This window comes from Giraffa tippelskirchi, chromosome 2 (genome assembly GCF_054371585.1).
Source record: "Giraffa tippelskirchi isolate mGirTip1 chromosome 2, T2T-mGirTip1v1.2.pri, whole genome shotgun sequence".
In the NCBI taxonomy this organism is placed as follows: Eukaryota; Metazoa; Chordata; class Mammalia; order Artiodactyla; family Giraffidae; genus Giraffa; species Giraffa tippelskirchi.
In genome coordinates, this window is record NC_137276.1 from 192,464,279 (window position 1) to 192,486,045 (window position 21,767).

At 36.0% G+C, this 21,767-nt stretch overlaps 1 protein-coding gene across 1 annotated transcript in view; it reads left to right on the forward strand.

Moving 5' to 3' along the window:
• LOC145539113 (uncharacterized) overlaps positions 1 to 21,767 on the forward strand; it is a 748,246-nt gene that overhangs the window by 552,664 nt on the left and 173,815 nt on the right. The window contains exon 6 of the mRNA XM_081572604.1: positions 478 to 682. Within this exon, the coding sequence (XP_081428730.1) occupies positions 601 to 682 (82 nt within the window). The 5' untranslated portion in view covers positions 478 to 600. The remainder of the gene's footprint in view (positions 1 to 477; positions 683 to 21,767) is intronic.

The following is a 21,767-nucleotide window of genomic DNA, read 5'->3' on the forward strand; positions in this document are numbered from 1 at the left end:
AATTTTCTATTTGCTTTAGTTTCTGTATCTATGGTAGAAAATCTTGTTTTCTTTTGCTAGTACTCATTGATCACAAACTTTTCCATAATATTAAAAACTGAAATACTGAAAAGCTGAATGGAATCTATGTGATCAAGTGTAAGAGTTTATCTACTGGATTAATTGCAATGTTAAAGGCTGGAAATCAAGGTTTTCATAATTGAGGGTAGGATCTTTTCATTTGCTTCATCTATTTCTCTAAATAGGAAACTTCCAGTCACTTCTAAATGTGGTTCTATTTGTGTCTGGTGGATTTAAATAGCTCTTTTAAAAAGGTTCTTAGGATCACAACAGGCTGATTTTGGCTTAAGCTTCATATATTAAAAACAGTTATTTGTAAGACTATTTCCCTAATCATAGACAGGGTTACTGACATCAAGCAAGTAAAAACTCACTAATCCATGATTAGTAACAGCAGAAATCTTTCACTCTTCTTAGGAATCAATGTCCAAGGGGAGAGAGAATTTACCAGGACCTCAAGAAAATTGTTGAATGGAAATGGCTACTCCACAGTGGTCAGTGTGCTACTGATCAGTATGCAGAAAGGGGGGAAACAGGACAATGGATACCCCTGAGGATATCCAGCCCAGCCTTTCTCTCCTGAGACCAGTTGGTGTTGATGTTCCAAGTTCAGATCATTTAGGTTAGTATCTTCACAAGCGTAAGCAACTTTTCACCTGTGGAATAAAAAGGTATGTTGTTGGACTGCATTGCTCTGGGAAGGAATTTAATTATCTAACCATTCATTAAACATAATTTTGACTAATATTACTGTTTTCAGTCCTACCATCTCTTTCAGAAGTATCTTTCTGATAACTATCAAGGCAAAACTAATACAACTAGTATCAGTTAATTTACTTTTTTCATGTGTTAAATTTCTGATTTGTCTACAAGCAAACATGCAAGTTTTTCTTTTTCACTTTTTTTTGATGTGTGTGTGTAATACATAAGAACATATTTTTAAGTTCCTCAAGAAACCTCTAAAAATGGTTAATGTCTTAAGCAAGAGAGAAACTGGAATTATGCCACATGATTAAGACTACTTAGATTTGAAGCCAGATCATCTAGTTTAAATCTTGTTTTACTTGTTTAATTTATTAGGTGTGTGACTGAGTATCTGCTTATTTTTTGATGTTTAGTTATCTCACATGAAAATGGAAGATATGAAATTAACAATATATTGTATGTTATATTGAGTAAAGTATCTGGAACACTGATTTAGCCATTACTATATCAATAACTGGATTCATTTTGCTTTGCTTTGTTTTATGTTGGATTATCTACAGAGAATAGATCACTGGCCACCAGAAATTAATTCAAGGAATCTCATTCCGGAGTCAGAAGTCTAAAGATGTTTGCATTAGTTTCCTACTCTGTTATAACAAATCACCACAAATTCGGTTGCTTTTAAAATAACCTAAGTTTATACTTTTATAGTTCTGTGGGTAAGAAATTTGAAATTGATTTCATTATACACAATCAAGGCTCTGTCACGTATTGATCTTCCTCCTGGAGATTTTAGGAGTCCTTCCCTCCTCTTTTCCAGCTTACAGAAATCACCTGCATTGATGGGTTTGTGGCCCCTTCTTGAGAGGTAGCAGTGTGGTATCTTCATTCTCTCTTTGATTCTGACCCTCTGCCTTTTCTTTAAAATATAAGGGCTTTTGTTATTATAATGAGCCCATCCAGATAATCTGTGATAATACCCCCTTCTAAATATCCTTCACTTAATCACATCTGAAAAATTCCCTTTGTAATGTAAGATAACATATTTACAGGTTCTCGGGATTAGGACATGGACACCTTTGAGTGCCATTATTCTGCCTCTCACAATGTTATTCAGTCATACTCTAAATTATGAACTGCTGTAAATGAAACTTCCAGATGCAATTAAGGCTAATTATCAGCTGACCATAAAATTGACTTATTATATTGGATTGTCCTGGATATTGCTAATTTGGCCCTTTAATGATTATTTTTCAGATGACCAGTAAACCATATTAATCTATATGTGGGATTTTACACAATAGACATCGAATAATTTATCTTTATTTACTCATGCGCTCTAAGAGGTAATACACATGTGTGCATATACACATACATATACACACACTGATACATTTCAAAGATTATAATGATATATATGTATATAGTTTGCTTTCGTCAGAAAATTAACAGAAACATTTAAGAATAGATTTTAGATCCAATCTGACCCACTTACTAAGTCTTGAAAATAATTGAGAGGAAGTCACTGTGTCAATGAAACACAATCTTCATTTTAATTGTACAAAGTACCTGAGTAGAGTTTCTCAAAATCCACAAGAGTTATGTAACTGTTTGGAGATTAAATAATTATATTAATAATTCCCTCTTCCCCTTTGACCATACCTCTCCATCACAGCAAATTCTTCTCATTTAGCGATGAAAATCTTCAGGATTCCTGAAACAGAGAATAAATCTTTCCTAGACTAAAGTCATGTAGATTTAAAATTGCATGAATTTCTTCCCAAATTATAAGGAATGTATAATTCATCATAACCTTAACTGAAGATAAATATATGGAGTTAATGCTTTATTTATACCACTACACTCTTTTGGTCAGTCCTACAGAGGTGGGGGTAATTCAGTTGACCCTTCTGTGCTGTGTTTAGTAGCTCAGTTGTATCTGACTCTTTGTGACCCTGGACTGTAGCCTGGCAGGCTCCTCTAGTCCTGGGGATTCTCCAGGCAAGAATACTGGAGTCTGTTGCCATGCTCTCCTCCAGGGGATCTTCCCAACCCAGGGATGGAGCCCAGGTCTCCCATAACACAGGCAGATTCTTTACCATCTGAGCCACCAGGGAAGCCCTCTGCTTCTCAGGTATAACAACTGCAGGTACAGTTGCAGCTCGAAGAGCAACACAGCAATAGCTGGACACTACATGCAATGCAACCTAGTAACACAAAGCAGTGTCACCACTATAATCAAATAATCCACAGCAACAACTAATGCAGCTAACACTGAAGGCAGTCAGAAAACTCTGCAAATTTCCCAGTTTCTTGTAACAAGGTTGAATGATCCTAAAATGTCTGAAACAGAGTACCAGCCCATGGGATGTGAGCTCACAGACTATGCCAAAGAGCTCCTTCTGTCTAATTTAGTTCAGGAAGAAAGCTTGTCCTCAGATAAGGATAAATAGGGGAGATGATAGATTTGGAGTTATGGGCTATGTTGATATTATATCTTTAGTTGTTGTTTTAGAAAATCCAAATTTAAAAGAGACTAATAAAGGAAATGAGCCTTTATTACTTCCTCTTTAATGATCTTTCAGTTCACAGACAGTGTCCCTGTGCTGTATTTGCCAATGAAAGTGGACAACTAAAATCTCACATTTGTTTAGTGATTGCACTTTCAGGTCTGTCACTCTTGTTACCTTGTGTGCACTCTGAAGAAAGAGACAAATACATATGGTGATCTTTTCCATTTAGCCAACTTTTATTTCTAGCAGGTAAATGTAGGTAGCAGTGCAGGAATGAACTCTGTTTCCTATGTTGTGACTGCAAAAAGCTCAAAATTATTAGGATACTCTATTTCCAAACGGAAGAGGAAAACTGAAACCTCTAATGAAGCTGCTGTGTATATTTATGAATATTAATGAATAAAAACTGCTTAGATGGTTTACCTGGAAAAAATTTTATTAGTTGGTATTGTCCTACCAAATTTAGGATCTATAAATCACAAACTACCTATTACTATTCCACCACCCCTATGTCCCTGTGTTAAAATAGAAAGTTGGGAGAAAAATAAATCAATAAATTTACATGCAATTTTATTACATAACTCTGATGGTCATTTCATTTCCCAGCTACATGTCTTTTGAAAACCAATTTTAATTCTTATTATATTTTTGCTATTTATTTTAATATAGAATTTATTTTTAGGAAAAAGTTTTAGATTCACAGAAAATTGAGCAGAAAGTACAGAATTCCCTTATACGCTCTCTCCCACACATGCATAGCCTTCCCACCATCAACATCCCAAGTCAGGGAGGAATATTTGTTACAACTAATGCACCAACATTGACACATACTGTTACCACTCAAAGTCCATAATTTACATTAGGGTTCACTATAAGCTTTGCAAAGTCTATGGATTAAACAAGTGTATGATGACACATATCTACATTGGTAGACATACAAAATAGATTCACGGGCCAAGAAATCATTGCACTCTAATTATTCACCCCTCCTCCTCACCAAAACCCTGCCATTCATTGATCCCGTTTACTGTTTCTATATTTCAAGTTCTATGTAACCAAACAATCAGTGGCTATATAGCTGGAATCACCAGAACTTAGCCTTTTAAGATGGGGCTTCTTTAATTTGCATTTCAGTTTCTTCTGTGTCCTTACTTGGCTTGATAGCTCAATTAATTTTAGTATATGGATATACCAGGGGCTTCCCTGGTGGCTATGCTGGTAAAGAATCTGTCTGCAATGTGGGAGACCTGGGTTCCATCCTTGGGTTGGGAAGACCCCCTGGAAGAGGGCATGGCAACCCTTAGTGTTCTTGCCTGGAGAATCCCCATGGACAGAGGAACCTGACAGGGTACAGTCCAGGGGGTCACAAAGAGTTGAATACGACTGACTGACTTTCACTTTCACTTTCATGGATATATCAGAGTAAGCATTAAGATTTCTATTAATTTTCTGTAAGATATAAAGTAATCTAATTGTTACCTTTATCAATTTAAAATCATTCTATATTTGCATTTTCTTAATGATATCCATTAAGGATATTAATAAAGCTTTGAATCAGGTTATGAGTGTTTGATTTTAGATTTGACAGTAAACGAAATCATACTCTAGTAAATGTTTCATATTTTAAGACATCTGCTTATTTCTATTAGTAATATAAACACAATGCTTATATAAATTTTTTTTTGCATTAACATGATGTGTTTGCTACTCTGCAAGTTCTTCATTATTGTCCTTCAAAATTTTCCTTGGCTCATAACAAAATGCATTAAATTAATCCTGTGTTGTATACAATACCTTAACTCCGCTTTGGCATTTTATCTTCTATAATGTATACCAAAGTTTCACTAATAGTATTGTGGTTATACTTCCTAGAGATATTTTCAAGTATAATTTAACATTTATTTTAGGAAAAGAAATGTATTATAGGCTATGTGTGTTGATTATCTGAAGATCTCATTTGAACTCTTAAAAAAAGATCTATTATTATTAATTTTCTTAACCCCAATTCATATCTTATAGAATTACAGAACTAATTTATGTAAAATAATGATTCTTGAATCTAAAATAATTTAATGGAAACTAATGAGCTAATTCAAATCCTAAAAGATGATGCTGTGAAAGTGCTGTGAAAGTGCTGCTCTCAATATGTCAGCAAATTTGGAAAACTCAGCAGTGGCCACAAGACTGGAAAAGGTCAGTTTTCATTCCAACCCCAAAGAAAGGCAATGCCAAAGAATGCTCAAATTACCACACAATTGCACTCATCTCACATGTTAGTAAAGTAATGCTCAAAATTCTCCAAGCCAGGCTACAGCAATACATGAACCGTGAACTTCCAGATGTTCAAGCTGGTTTTAGAAAAGGCAGAGAAACCAGAGATCAAATTGCCAACATTCACTGGATCATCAAAAAAGCAAGAGAGTTCCAGAAAAACATCTGTTTCTGCTTTATTGACTATGCCAAAGCCTTTACTGTGTGGATCACAAAAAACTGTGGAAAATTCTGAATGAGATGGGAATACCAGACCACCTGACCTGCCTCTTGAGAAACCTGTATGCAGGTCAGGAAGCACCAGTTAGAACTGGACATGGAACAACAGACTGGTTCCAAATAGGAAAAGGAGTATATCAAGGCTGTACATTGTCACCCTGCTTATTTAAATTATATGCAGAGTACATCATGAGAAATTCTAGGCTAAATGAAGCACAAGCTGGAATCAAGATTGCCAAGAGAAATATCAATAGCCTCAGATATGCAGATGACACCACCCTTATGGCAGAAAGCAGAGAGGAACTCAAGAGCCTCTTGATGAAAGTGAAAGAGGAGAGTAAAAAAGTTGGCTTAAAGCTCAACATTCAGAAAACTAAGATCATGGCATCCGTCCCATCACTTCATGGCAAATACATGGGGAAACAGTGGAAACAGTGGCTGACTCTATTTTTTGGACTCCAAAATCACAGTAGATGGTGATTGCATCCATGAAATTAAAAGATGCTTAATCCTTGGGAGGAAAGTTATGACCAACCTAGACAGCATATTCAAAAGCAGAGACATTACTTGTCAACAGAGGTCCATCTAGTCAAGGGTACAGTTTTTCCAGTAGTCATGTTGGGATATAAGAGTTGGACTATAAGAAAGCTGAGTGCTGAAGAATTGATGCTTTTGAACTGTGGTGTTGGAAAAGGCTCTTGAAAGTCCCTTGGACTGCAAGGAGATCCAACCAGTTCATCCTAAAGGAAATCAGTCCTGGGTGTTCATTGGAAGGACTGATGTTGAAGCTGAAACTCCAATATTTTGGCCACCTGATGCGAGGAGCGGACTCATTTGAAAAGACCCTGATCCTGGGAAAGATTGAAGGCAGGAGGAGAAGGGGACGACAGAGGATGAGATGGTTAGATGGCACCACCGACTCAATGAACGTGAGTTTAGGTAAATTCTGGGAGCTGGTGATGGACAGGGAGGCCTGGCGTGCTGTGGTTCATGGGGTCACAAAGAGTCATGCATGACTGGCCGACTGAACTGAACTGAACTGAATTTATATTCTGAACAAAATTTATAATAGATTATGCATAAATTGGTCTTCTCAGGTGGTGCTAGTGGTAAAGAATCCACCTGCCAATGCAGGAGACATAAGAAATGTTGATTAATTCCCTAGATTGGGAAGATTGTCTGGAGGAAGGCATGGCAACTCACTCCAGTATTATTGCCTGGAGCCTCCCACAGGAAGAGGAACCTGGTGAGCTACAATTTATAGGATTGCAAGGAGTCAGATATGACTGAAGCACTTATCATGTATGCATGAACTATGATATTTTGCTGCTAAATCCGAGGGGTAAATAAATTATTTAATCATTATTATGTAATCAAGTGTTCTTTATTATTGATGACGATGGCTAGGTAGTTTTATTATAGGTGTTAAGATTCTGATACATCTCATTTCAGACAAGGTAAAAGCTTCCTCCATGAAAATATTGGGAAGCACCTGAAAACAATGATGTTTTCCACCCTGGGCCTAGTTATTTGCAATTCATTCATAATTCTTAACCTTCAGAAATTGATATATAACATCTGTTTAAAGAGAACTTATTAATGTAACAAGGACCAATCTGGCTCTTGAATTTCAAATGTTATCTTAATTAAATTGGTGTCCTTGTACTGAATGTATTTAGGGGCCTGGGATATACATGAGTTCTGTAAATGAAAATATTAATAATGCAAATGAATTTTAGTCTATGAAATGTCTCTGCATCCCCAGATACAGAAGGAACTCTTACTATAGCTTGTGTTGTTATTACAGTTCATTTTTCCATTGATTGCAAACTTTCTATACATTGTTCACAATTGTACTAATCTTTCACTTTTATTAGTTCACAATAACTATAATCTTATATCTTATGGTTCAGAAGTTACATAAAATATATTCTACTCTACATGAGGTTAAAATATGTAATATATTTTACTTTTACATATCAGTGTCAAAAATTAAAAATGCAATGATTTCAAGACAATTGCACTTTTATTTACTTATATTCATGGTATTAACTGGGTTATAGATATTTGTGATCTGCTCATTGGGTCACTTAATTATAAAGAACCCTAAATGTAAGAACACTAACAGACACTATGATTGTATATGCGCCTATTGCATGTGCAATATGTATGTAGATGTACATATTAGCTCTTTCTTTTACATGAAATCTAAACAATGGTAAGTTTACACAAGTTTAGGCAGTATACAAATAATAAGGCTGTATATAAATAAATGAGTTTGGACTGTAAAACTATACATAAATGAATATGAATTTAAGCTCCAAGTGTTATAATATCATTCAATCAGAATGGGTAATAAGTATATTACTACAATAAATATTCACTAAGTGCTTATAATCGGCTTGTGCTGTTGTTATGCAGGCAACAAAGTCAGAAAACAAAGTGTTCATGCCAACATGGGGATTGTATTCTAGAAAGAAAGGTGACTTTCAAAAAACTTATATAGTATAAATTGTGCAGTAGTTTGAGCATTCTTTGGCATTGCCTTTCTTTGGGACTGGAATGAAAACAGAACTTTTCCAGTCCTGTGGCCACTGCTGAGTTTTCCAAATTTGCTGGCATGTTGAGTGCAGCACTTTAAAACTGTCATCTTTTAGGATTTGAAATAGCTCAACTAGAATTCCATCACCTCCACTAGCTTTGTTCATAGTGATGCTTCCTGAGGCCCACTTGACTTTGCTTTCCAGGATGTCTGGCTGTAGGTGAGTGATCACGCTATCGTGGTTACCTGGGTCATTAAGATCTTTTTTGTATAGTTCTTCTGTGTATTCCTGCTACCCCTACATAATCTATTTTGCTTCTTTTAGGTCCATACCACTTCTGTCCTTTATAGTGCCCATCTTTGCATGAAAATTTCAGTTGGTATCTCTAATTTTCTGGAAGAGATCTCTAGTCTTTCCCATTCTATTGTTTTCCTCTATTTCTTTGCATTGATCACTGAGGAAGGCTTTATCATCTCTCCTTGCTATTCTTTGGAACTCTGCATTCAGATGGGTATATCTTTCTTTTTCTCCTTTGCCTTTTGTATCTTTTCTTTCCTCAGCTATGTGTAAGGCCTCCTCAGACAACCATTTTGCCTTTTTCCATTTCTTTTTCTTGGGGATGGTCTTGATCCCTGCCTCCTGTACAATGTCACGAACCTCCATCCATAGTTCTTCAGGCACTCTGTCTATCAGATCTAATCCCTTGAATCTATCTGTCACTTCCACTGTATAATCTTAAGGGATTTGATTTAGTTCCTACCTGAATGGTCTAGTGGTTTCCCTACTTTCTTAAATTTAAGTCTGAATTTGGCAATAAGGAGTTCATTATCTGAGCTGTAATCACCTCCCAGTCTTGTTTTTGCTAACTGTAGAGTTTCTGCATCTTTGGCTGCAAAGAATATAAACAATCTGATTTCGGTATTGACCATCTGGTGATGTCCATGTGTAGAGTCTTCTCTTGTGTTGTTGGAAGAGGGTGTTTGTTATGACCAGTGTGTTCTCTTGGCAAAACTCTGTTAGCCTTTGCCCTGCTTCGTTTTGTACTCCAAGGCCAAATTTGCCTGTTACTCCAGGTATCTCTTGACTTCCTACTTGTGCATTCCACTCCCCTATAATGAAAAGGACATCTTTTTTAGGTGTTAGTTCTAAAAGGTCTTGTAGGTCTTCATAGCATCATTTAGCTTCAGCTTCTTAAGCATTACTGGTCTGGGCATAGACTTGGATGACAGTGATATTGAATGGCTTCACTTGGAAACGAAGAGATCTTTCAGTCATTTTTGAGCCTGCCTCCAAGTACTACATTTTGGACTCTTTTCTTGACTATGATGGCTACTCCATTTCTTCTAAGGGATTCTTGCCCACAGTAGTAAATATATTGGTCATCTGAGTTGAATTCACACATTCCAGTCCATTTAGTTCACTGACTTCTAAAATGTCAATGTTCACTCTTGCCATCTCCTGTTTGACCACTTCCAATTAGCACTGATTCATGGACCTAACATTCCAGGTTCTTATGCAATAGCAGACCACCTGACCTGCCTCCTGAGAAATCTGTATGCAGGTCAAGAAGCAACAGTTATAAGTGGACGTGGAAGAAAAGAGTGGGTCCAAATCTGGAAAGGAGTACATCAAGGCTGCATGTTGTCACCCTGCTTATTTAACTTATAAGCAGAGTACATCATGAGAAATGCTGGGCTGGATGAAGCACAAGCTGGAATCAAGATTGGCGGGAGAAATATCAATAACCTCAGATATGCAGGTGACACCACCCTTATGGCAGAAAGCGAAGAAGAAATAAAGAGCCTCTTGATGAAAGTGAAAGAGGAGAGTGAAAAAGTTGGCTTAAAAAAGGTGGCTCAACTTCCAGAAAACTAATTTCATGGCATCTGATCCCATCATTTCACAGCAAATAGATGGGGAAATAATGGAAACAGTGACAGACTTTATTTTTGGGGGCTCTGAAAATCAATGCAGATGGTGACTGCAGCCATGAAATTAAAAGACGCTTGCTCCTTAGAAGAAAAGTTATTACCAACCTAGACAGCTTATTAAAAAACAGAGATATTACTTTACCAACAAAAGTCTGTCTAGTCAAAGCTATGTTTTTTTCAGTAGACATGTATGAATGTGAGTATTGACTATAAAGAAGTCTGAGCGCCGAAGAATTGATGTTTTTGAACTGTGGTGCTGGAGAAGACTCTTGAGTCCCTTGAACTGCAAAAAGATACATCCAGTTCATCCTAAAGGAATTCAGTTCTGAATATTTTGTGTAAGGACTGATGCTGAAGCTGAAACTCCAATACTTTGGCCACCTGGTGTGAAGAACTGACTCATTGTAAAAGACCCTGATGCTGGGAAAGATTGCAGATGAGAGGAGAAGAGGACAACAGAGAATGAGACGGTTGCATGGTATCACTGACCCTATGGACATGAGTTTGAGTAAGCTCTGAGATTTGGTGATGGACAGGGAAGCCTGGCGTGGTGGAGTCCATGGAGTGTGTCCATGGAGTCGCAAAGCATCAGACGGAACTGAGTGACTGAACTGAAATGATGTAGTATAAAGTAGTCAGTACAAAAGTGCAAGTGGGTTGGATGTTCAAAGGTATAAGAGATCAGCTGAATGCTCAGAAAACCTTTATAAAATAAATAATGTTTCACCTGGCCTTTGAATTTGTAAATGCATAGAAAAAGCAGATTCTGAAAGAGTTCAGTGCACAAAAAATAAATGGCATGAAAAAAAAAACACAGACAAGAAAGCATGACATGAAATCTGGGGAAATTCTCTCTTCAGTTTGATAGTACATGAAGGTCTGATTGATATAAAATCATTTTTAAAATTCACATAAGTTAAGAAGCCTAAAATTTTTATTCTCTATACCATAATATATTCAATGCATTTACCTAAAAGTCATATATTTTGGTACATATTTAATGAATATTAATATTATTGCAATGTATAGCAGACACAGAAGGAATTCAGTATGGAAGAACCACAAGAATATTTCCAGCAAATTCTGTAAACCACATGACATCCTATACAGATTGTAACTTGTAGTATGTGCATAGACCAGTCAGAATGGATACCAGCTAGTATGCCATACCAGTTTCTAGTGATTCGCAGCATCACATTAAGTTGTAATTTGACTCATTAAGATTAATTATACCTTATCCAAGTTATACATTAAAGTGCAAGTGTTACTGCTCAGTTATGTCTGACTCTGTGTGACCCCATGGACTGTAGCCCACGAGGCTCCTCTGTCCGTAGGATTCTCCAGGTAAGAATGCTGGTGAAGTGAAAGTCGCTCAGTCATGTCTGACTCTTTGCAACCCCATGGACTTGGAATTCTCCATGGAATTCTATGGAATTCCCAAGCCCAGAATATTGGAGTGGGTAGCCTTTCCCTTCTCTAGGGATCTTCTCAACCCAGGTATGGAACCCAGGTCTCCCACATTGCAGACGGATTCTTCAATAGCTGAGCCACTGGAGTGGGTTGCCATTTCCTCCTCCAGGGGATCTTCCAGACCCAGGGATCAAACTCGATCTTCTCCATTGCGGGCAGATTTTTTTACTGTCTGAGCCACCAGGGAAGCCCCCAAGTTATATAAATATCTACAATGTTGAAAGTTTGAGCTTAATATCTCAATATATATAAATAGACATTTTGTTTCTAATTACACTATATAATTTATTTCAGTGATGAAAGTGAAAAATTTAATAGATATGAATTAGCTTTTTACATCCTACATAAAACATTCTATTTTCTTGTTGAAGCTCCTTTCCTCCTTATCAAATCACAGAAGTTTATCTTTCTTTTTAAAAAGTAGTCATTAACTGAATTTATATAGTAACACCATTTTGTGAAATAATAGCATTTCCAGTTGACAATAAAAAAGCAAATTAGTCTGTCTAATGCATCTGATTCTTACTGCAGCAGTAATTTTCTAACATCTGCAGCTATACATATTCATTAAATTTCTCTAATATTATAAAGCAAAAGATTATCAACAATTCTTAAAGGTCTGGAAAGAAACAGAGGTGACAAGAAAATTACTGTACTATATTCGATGTTTTAAAAAAAAATTGGAGCTATATTTAGTATTTGTACTGACATAAAAAATTAAAACAAACATGAATAAATAGCTCTTATCAACTTCTCCTTTGGAAGAAAATAACAATTGAAACTTAAGATATCATTTGGCTTTCTTAATATATAATTAGAGGCAGGTTACTCTGAATTTCACATCAACCAGGATTGCACTCAGGAATGAATGAGTAATTCCAGTTAATTTGTATATGTGTATGTGTGTGTATTTCAAGAGATAGAGAAGTGTTCTCTGGCAAGGACATTTTTTTATATCAAATTTATGTCTTTTTTTTTTCTCTATAGGGCTCTAGTATAATAAGATTTGTATATGAGATTTTTACCTCTTTACTTGCTTGGAGTAATAAACTCCTTCACTTTTTTTTTTACTGTAGGTGTAGAAAGCTACCCTATTTAAGACAGGTCCTCCTTAGAATGGCCCATGGCAAACAATGATCAAAACAGGGTCTGAAATCCTTGGACACTTACTTCCAAATTAACTATTTTTATATATGAATGTTTACCCCAGAGCTCCCTGTTGTTTTGCTAGAGTTTGCTTCATAGACACTCATCACAACTTGAAACAGAATCTCCCTAATTCTACTTCTCCATCAATTCCTCATTTTTCAATCCTTAATAATAACCTTCACACCGAATGCCAATCAGTGTTTCTTATAAAAAGACCCACATGTTCAGCACACAGAGAACCAGATGATTGTCAATGCTTTTCTTCTGTTTCATACATTCAAAATGAGAATTAGGCTATACAGTATGTGACATACTTGTTTGTAAAGAAGAAAATATTGAGGAAAAAAAAGGGAAAATATAGAGAAAGTACTTAACATGTAAGTGTATGGGCATAAGTTATTCCCATGATGGGAGATGAAAACTTCTTTCCTGTCTGTCCCTTGGAGCAACTTTTCAAGGTCCTTTGGTTCTACCGAAATGAACCACCAGCAGATCCATTTGTGAGCAGCTCTGATGAGGTAATTCGTATTAGGGCAGGTAAATCAGCTTGTCTCTGTTCAGAGACAATTATCAATGAACAGTTTACATGTGCTCAATTGACTTAAAATTTACTTAATGGTATATATTGCACACCATTTGACAGGCACTTGGCTAAACACTAGAAATACTATGGCCAGATGTTTAAGATATACCTTTGCACTGAAGGAATTCAAAATCTAATGCAGAGAACAATTATGTAAGCAAATATGATAACTGTTGTAAGAGAAATAATTGCAAGGTACAGTAGAGGTACAAGGTACACAAAGGAAGGAGCAATTTATTGTTAATTTTAATGTGTTTATTGATCTGTACTAGTTATTCTTACTCCTTCAACTGTGCTGCTTCTAAATTGCTCTGTATTGAGAAAATGTATCAGTGCTTTTACCATAATCATGTATAAAGTTATCAGCTATAAATGACATTGTGAGTGAGGTCGGGTCTCACTTCTGAAAAAGTGATTTTTATAGGATATAATTAGTGACACATTTTGAATATTTGAGGAAATTAAAAAATAACTCTCTGGTTTTCACCTCTATTTCAGTTAGAGGATTTGTTGGAAACCTGAGTTTCATATGTAAGTTGTTATTCTACAACTTATTTTTTCACCAGATTCTGAGGGTGAAAATCCCAGGTTGTCTATGATATTAATCATTAAGCCTAATGGGTTAAGAAAACAAAGAGCTGGAGAATGTAAAAGGAATGCTTCTTCAAACTCCACTGGCTTCTGTGAAGAGGGATTTTTCTCTAAACATTTCGGGATTTTGCCTGACCACCTTAGCTTTCCCAAAGAGATGGAATGAATTACGTGCATGGTCAAGGTGAGCAAAGAAGCATGCAACTTATTTTCATTCTTCTTTCTTTTCTTGATATATGACTGTTCTTGGAAAGCTTCAACAAGTATTTATTTAAAAACTTTGATGTGCCAAATACTGTTATTGTTGGAATACTGCGGTGAGTAAATGGGACAAAAATTCTACCCCTCATAGAATTTCAATTGTAGCCAAGTTAGAAAGACAGTAACAACATAAATAAATAAAATAGAAAGTATGTAGAACCGTGATGAGTGGAATGGAAAAGAAACTAAAGCAGAGAAGGAGATTGGATTCACAGGTGTGGGAAGGATTAGTAGCTATTTTAAGTGTGATAGTTAGAAAAGCTCTTACTGATGTAGTATTTGAGCCAAAACCTTAAGGGGAGCGAGGGGGTCATATGTTTAGTTATGAGAAGACTATTTCAGATAAGGAAAGAAAACTTGCAAAGCCTTTGTAATGGAATCCCACTCAGGAAATTCAAGCAAGAGCAAGAAATTCTGTGAAGTACTCTATTAGGTTTCTCCATACTAATAAATTTTAAGAAGCTAGCTTACACACATTAAGCAAGAAGGGAAGGAATAGTAATGGTGGCTTCTGTTTGTCATTACAATAAAAATGTTTAATAAATTCTGTGATTTTATACCGGGAATATATAATATACCTTGCTTTCTGTTTAACACATGTTTTAATATATATTATATTATATTAATATTATATTATTAATAGACACTAATATTAATATATTTAATATATAATACTTTGACATATAACATATTAGTTTTGGGTACAACATATTGATTCAGCATTTGTATATACTGTGCAATAATTATCACAATAAGTTTAGTTAACACCCATCGCCATATATAGTAACAAAAACTTTTTCTCATAATGAAAACTTCTAAGATTTACTCTCAGAAACTTTTAAATATTTGATACAATATTAACTGCATTCATCATGCTGTTCATTACATTCCCATGACTTATTCATTTTACAACTCCAAGATTGTACCTTATGACCTCCTTTACCCATCTCATCCACCTTTCATCCTCTAGTAATCACCAATCTTTTTTCTGTATCTACAAGTTTATTTCACTTAGCACAACTCCTTCAAGGTTCAAACATGTTACAAATGGCAATGGCAAGATTTTATTCTTTATATATGACTGAAATACACACACACATATATGTATAAATGCATATATATATGCATTTATTCCACCATGGGACAGAGAATACATTTAGTATTCACTTTAGATCAATGTCTATTTTATTAATGCAGCTGTGACATAAATTATTCTTTGCCCTTTAAAAATTTTATGGCTTTAAATTATGATTTATTTTAATATGGAATAAATGTGTGCTCAGTCACTCAGTCGTGTCCAACTTTTTGTGACCCCATGGACTATAGCCCTCCAAGCTCCTCTGTTCATGGGATTCTCCTGGCAATAATACTGAGTAGATTGCCATTTCCTTCACCAGCAGATCGTCCTGACCCAGAGATTGAACCCACGTCTCTTACTTCTCCTGCATTGGCAGGCAGATTCTTTACCCCTGCGCAACCTGGAAGTCCCTACAGATATCTGTTTCTAATTCATGTATTTATTCCACTGGCCTTCCCAGGTGGCACAGTGGTAAAGAAGCCACCTGCTAGTGCAGGACACATAGGAGACATGGGTTTGATCCCTGGGTTGGGAAGAAACCCTGTTGGAGGAAATGGCAACCCATTCCATAATTCTTGCCTGGAGAATCCCATGGTCAGAGGAGCCTGGCGGTCTACAGTCCAATGCAAAGAGTTGGAAATGCTCACACACACACTCACACATATATTTTCTTTATCCATTTATTCATCAATGATTGATGGTCAATTTAAGGTTGTTTTCATTTCTTAGATATTATAAATATTGCTTTAATAAACATGGCTGTGCATATATCTTTTTGATTTAGCGTTTGGATAAATTCTTGAAAGTGGAATTTTTGGATCTTATGGTACCTATATTATTAATTATTTGAGAAATCTCCATACTGTTTTCTGTAGTGACTGAACCAATTTACATTCCCATCAACAGTGCAAAGCCTATGACTGTGTAGATCACAACAAACTGTGGAAAATTCTTAAAAGATGGGAATACCAGACCATCTGACCTGCTTCCTGAGAAATCTGTATGCAGGTCAAGAAGCAATAGTTAGAACTGGACAGGGAACAACAGACTGGTTCCAAATTGGAAAAGGAGTGCATCAAGGCTGTATATTGTCACCCTGCTTATTTAACTTATATGCAGAGTACATCATGAGAAATGCTGAACTGGATGGAGCACAAGCTGGAATCAAGATTGCTGGGAGAAATATCAATAACCTCAGATATACAGATGACACCACACTTACGGCAGAAAGCGAGGAAGAACTAAAGAGCTTATTGTTGAAAGTGAAAGAGGAGAGTGAAAAAGTTCACTTAAAACTCAACATTCAGAAAACTAAGATCATGGCATCTGGTCCCATCACTTCCTGGCAAATAGAAGGGGAAACAGTGGAAACAGTGATAGACTTTATTTTCTTGGGCTCCAAAATAATTGCAGGTGGTGACTGCAGCCCTGAAATTAAAAGACGCTTGCTCCTTGGAAGGAAAGTTATGACCAACCTAGACAGCATATTAAAAAGCAGCGACATTGCTTTGTGACAAAGGTCCTTCTAGTCAAAGCTATGTTTTTTCCAGTAATCATGTTTGGATGTGAGAGTTGGACTATAAAGAAAGCTGAGGACCAAAGAATTGATGCTTTTGAACTGTGGTGTTGGAGAGTCCCTTGGACTGCAAAGAGATCCAACCAGTCAATCCTAAAGGAAATCAGTCCTGAATATTCATTGGAAGGACTGATGCTGAAGCTGAAACTCCAATACTATGGCCACCTGATGTGAACTGACTCATTAGAAAAGACCCTGATGCTGGGCAAGATTGAAGGCAGGAGGAGAAAGGAATGACAAAGAATGAGATGGTTGGATGGTATCATCGATTTGATGGACATGAGTTTGAGCAAGTTTCAGCAGTTGGTGATGGACAGAGAAGTCTGGCATGCTGCAATCCACAGGGCTGCAAAGAATCAGATAAGATTGAGCAACTGAACTGAACAACAGTACACAGTGTTCCCTTTTCTCCTCATTCTCTTGCCTTCTTTGTATTTCTTGTCCTTTTGATTATAACCATTCTGTCTAATGAAGGGGGCATCTTGTCATTTTGACTTGCATTTCTCTGAAAGTTAGTGATATTGAGCATATTTTCATGTACCTATTGACCATCTGTATGTCTACTTTGGAAAAAATGTCTATTCAGATCTTCCACTCATTTAAATCTAATTGTTAGGACTTTTTTTCTTTTTTTGCTATTAAGCTGTATGAGTTTTAGTATATACTTTGGATATTATACCTTTATTCAGAGTGTGGTTGGCAAATCTTTTCATTTCATTTCCTTTTGCACTCAATCTATTTTGATCTATTAATTGGTTAAAATATAAGGAGAAAATCCAAATCATGCAGATATATAGTTGAAAAAGAGAGTTTATTTGAATATTTTCAGCTGGCTGTAGGGATTCTTTGATACTCCAGAAAACATAAAAAAAAAAAAAATAATGGCAGCTTTTTGAAGGTTAGTTACAAGAGCTAATCTGAGGCCACAGGAATGAAATTTTCCTACATTGCTGCATTAAAATATGTTGGTCTCTCTCTTCAGAATAAGAGACACAGATGCACAGAACAGTCTTATGGACTCTGAGGGAGAATGTGAGGGTGAGATGTTCTGAGAGAATAGCACTGAAACATGTATATTATTATATGTGAAACAGAACACCATTCCAGGTTCAATGCATGAGACAAATGCTCAGGGCTGGGGCAATGGGATGACCCAGAGGGATGGGATGGGGAGGGAGGTGGGAGGGGGGTTCTGGATGGGGAACACATGTAAACCCACGGCTGATTCATGTCAGTGTATGGCAAAAACCACTACAATATTGTAAAGTAATTAGCCCCCAACTAAAATAAATAAATTTGTTAAAAAATAAAATAAAATAAAATATGTTGGTCTCTATAACTTCAAGTGGATTATTTACATGGATTATTTTATAATATTATGCACAGGTCTTTCAGAAAACACTGATTCACAGAATTATATAGATCTTCCACATATTACACATTTCATGATATGATATCAAAAAATCATCTTTTATAAACTATCAAAAATAACTTTACAAAAAAGCTTTTAAGTATGATTTTCAATCTAATGTTGATAGATAGAAGTTTTCCAAATATCTAATTTTCATCTAAAAGGTCCAAATTTATCACTGACAGCAAATGCTGTCATATTTTTAAAAACAACAGTTTTATTTTAGTCATTTTTCCAGAAAAATGATCGGTGCAATATGAGACTAAAAATATTGCTTGCTTATCACTCATTGTTTCAAGTGAAAATGGTATTTTATTGAAAAAAAAAAAAACTAGTTAGCAGGGAACATAAATCAACAAACAAGTTCTTTTTACTCTAGACAAACATTTTGTAATACAGTAGAAGTGTTTTAGTTTTATTTCTTGTTTTGTCAGTGTTAAAAATAGGTTACTCAGGTTAATATTTGGTTAATATTTAATAAAATGAATGGCTTTTCTATTTCATAAAAGATATTCTTAGGTTTTTTGTTTTAACTGTGAATCTACAGCATTAAAAACTACAGTGACTACTAAGCATTTCTAGTGTCCAAACCTTGATTTGTCCCAAGGTACCATTAATTGACTCACCATTGTTCATGCCTCATAAGGCAAATATCAACATGGTTAAAAGGGCAAAGAACTACTTTGAAGAGAGTTTTTACCTAACACTTTATAACAATGTTTCTCTAAAAATAGTCAGCTAAGAGCCTGGGCCAGACTTAACATTTTGCAATAAAAAGTAAATATCTAGGCTTCACGCTCTATGTACTGAATCAGACACTCTGGAGGAATATGAATTTTTAGCAAGCTTACAGTTTCTGGCTATGGGTGTTGTTTTTGAGAACCACTCTCCTAGGAATTCTCTAAAAAGTATAGGTCAGAAAAAATTTTCAAACATATTTTGCTACTCAGGCTTCTTTCTGCTTTAGCTCTTTTGCTATTTCCTGTCCATCTCTAGGGTAGATCACTAACATGGTAGCATACACCTGCTTTCAGCAGCTGAATTAATAATACATCTGATCTCTTCAACAAATTCCTCACTGGATATTTCTACAATTGTTAGTGTTTTCTGTTTGTCTCTCTCACTGGCTCATAGGAAGATATTTACCTCTTCTGGTGTCCTGATAGTTTAGAAGTAAGGAGTGACTGGAGGAGGCAACAAGAGATTGAGGGAGGGAGGAATTTTATTCATCACATTTCTTTCTTCAACCCAGAATTCCTAGACCTTAATGGCAGTCAGATGGATAGCTTGAATAAAGAATGTTGAGACAGTTCTCTAGGCCTGCCAGAGCATAGCTTATCTCCAACTGTTATCAGAATTCAAGTTTTCTCTCGAGAAGTTTCTGGGCATAAAACAACAAAGGATGTCTCTAGACACTATTCAGTTGACTCTAAATATTTTAAAATAATTTAGGTTATTTCCACCTAGAGCATCCCAAAGCGATTAATTTTCTACCCTGGTAAAATCTAATCTCACTAGACTTTCCATCTCTGACATTCTTCATTAATGCCCTAAAGAAGACTCTTTATGTCTGTGTCCTTGATTGTCTCTTTATTGTCTTTGCTTAATAAAAATCACCCACTGACATTTCTATTGCCTCTGTTAGGCAAAGACTGTCTTTTCAATAAGGTCGTCTTCTAACTGTGTTTCCATTACGCTCTCTGCCACCACCACACCCATCTATATAATTAACAAATTCCCAAGTCCTCAACTTCTTTACAAACTATAATTTTCTCTTCTTAATCTTACATTCCCATACTCTTTTGACTGCTTCACAGTCTCTTCTTATCCTTCTCAAATTGAATTCATTTGATTTCAAGGTTTCAAAAACAAGCTATTTGCTAATGCTAAGCACAAGCATTTCTTCTGATTTCTAGGACCATATGTTGTTGCTGTTCAGTCACTAGCCATGTCTGACTCTTTGCCACCCCATGGACTGCAGCACATCAGTCTTCCATGTTCTTCACTCTCTCCCAGAGTTTGCTCAAACTCATGTCCATTGAGTCAGTGATGCTATCCAACCATCTCATCCTCTGCTGCCACCTTCTCCTTTTGTCTTCAATCTTTCCCAGCATCAAGGTCTTTTCCATTGAGTCAGTTCTTCGCATCAGGTAGCCAAAATATTGGTGCTTCAGCTAAGCATCAGTTCTTCAGTGCACAACCTTCTAAATGGTCCAACTCTCACATCCATACATGACTACTGGAAAAACTATAGATATGATTATATGGACTTTTATCAGCAAGGTAATGTCTCTGCTTTTTAATATGCTGTCTAGATTTGTCATAGCTTTCCTTCCAAGGAGAGTGCATCTTTCGATTTCATGGCTTCAGTCGTGCAGTGACTTTAGAGCTCAAGAAAATAAAATCTGCCGCTGCTTCCACTTTTTCCCTTTCCATTTGCCATGAAGCAATGGCAGATGCCATTACCTTAGTTTTTTTAATGCTGAGTTTTATATCCAACCATAATATTCAATACTCAGATAGCTGTTGCCTTTAAAGAATAGTTGTCTGCCCTTTATGATCAGACTGGGTTAGACATCATTCATTCATTCATTTGTTCATCCAACAAGGATAAATTATGTAGTTTCAGCCATGTCTTATGTAGGAGATAAAGAAATAAGACTCTTCACACTCATAGGTTTAATGTATTGTGGACATTATATCTGTAAAGAGTTAATTGCAATATAGTGTTACAGAGGGGCTTCCCAGGTGGCTTCATGGTAAAGAACCCACCTGCCAATGCAAGAGACATACATGATGCAGCTTCTATCCCTTTTTTTTCCCTCTTGGGAAGAGCCCCTGGAAGAGGTCACAGGCAATCCACTCCAGTATTCTTGCCTGGAGAATTCCATGGAGCCTAGCAGGCTACAGTACATAAGGTCACAAAGAATCGGACATCACTGAAGCGACTTAGCATGCATACATACCCCATGAAAGATGGTTCTAGATATAATAGTAAATTCATAAAGAGTGGAACATTTAGTTATATCTTGAAAATCACAAGAGTTATGGAGAGAATGGATCTTGAGATGTATCTTAAAACATAGTTAACAGTTAGTAGCAACGCAGATAGAGAGGGGGATATGTGGAATTGCAGAAGTGCTTAGGCTGCAGTATTATATCATGAGTATGCTTCCTTCCTCGTACTTATTAAAATATATTGTATTTGTTCATTGACATTTATGTCCTCATGAGAGACTGCACCTTAATTTTTTAATCACTGTGTGTGATGCAAAACATGATACATTTTAGGCATCAAGTAAATGTGTATAATGAACTAGTGACTTGTTTTAGTTTATACAAGCTTTTAATGGAGAAACCAGCATCAAAACCTAAGTCTCATTACCTCAGTCAATTTTTAAAACCT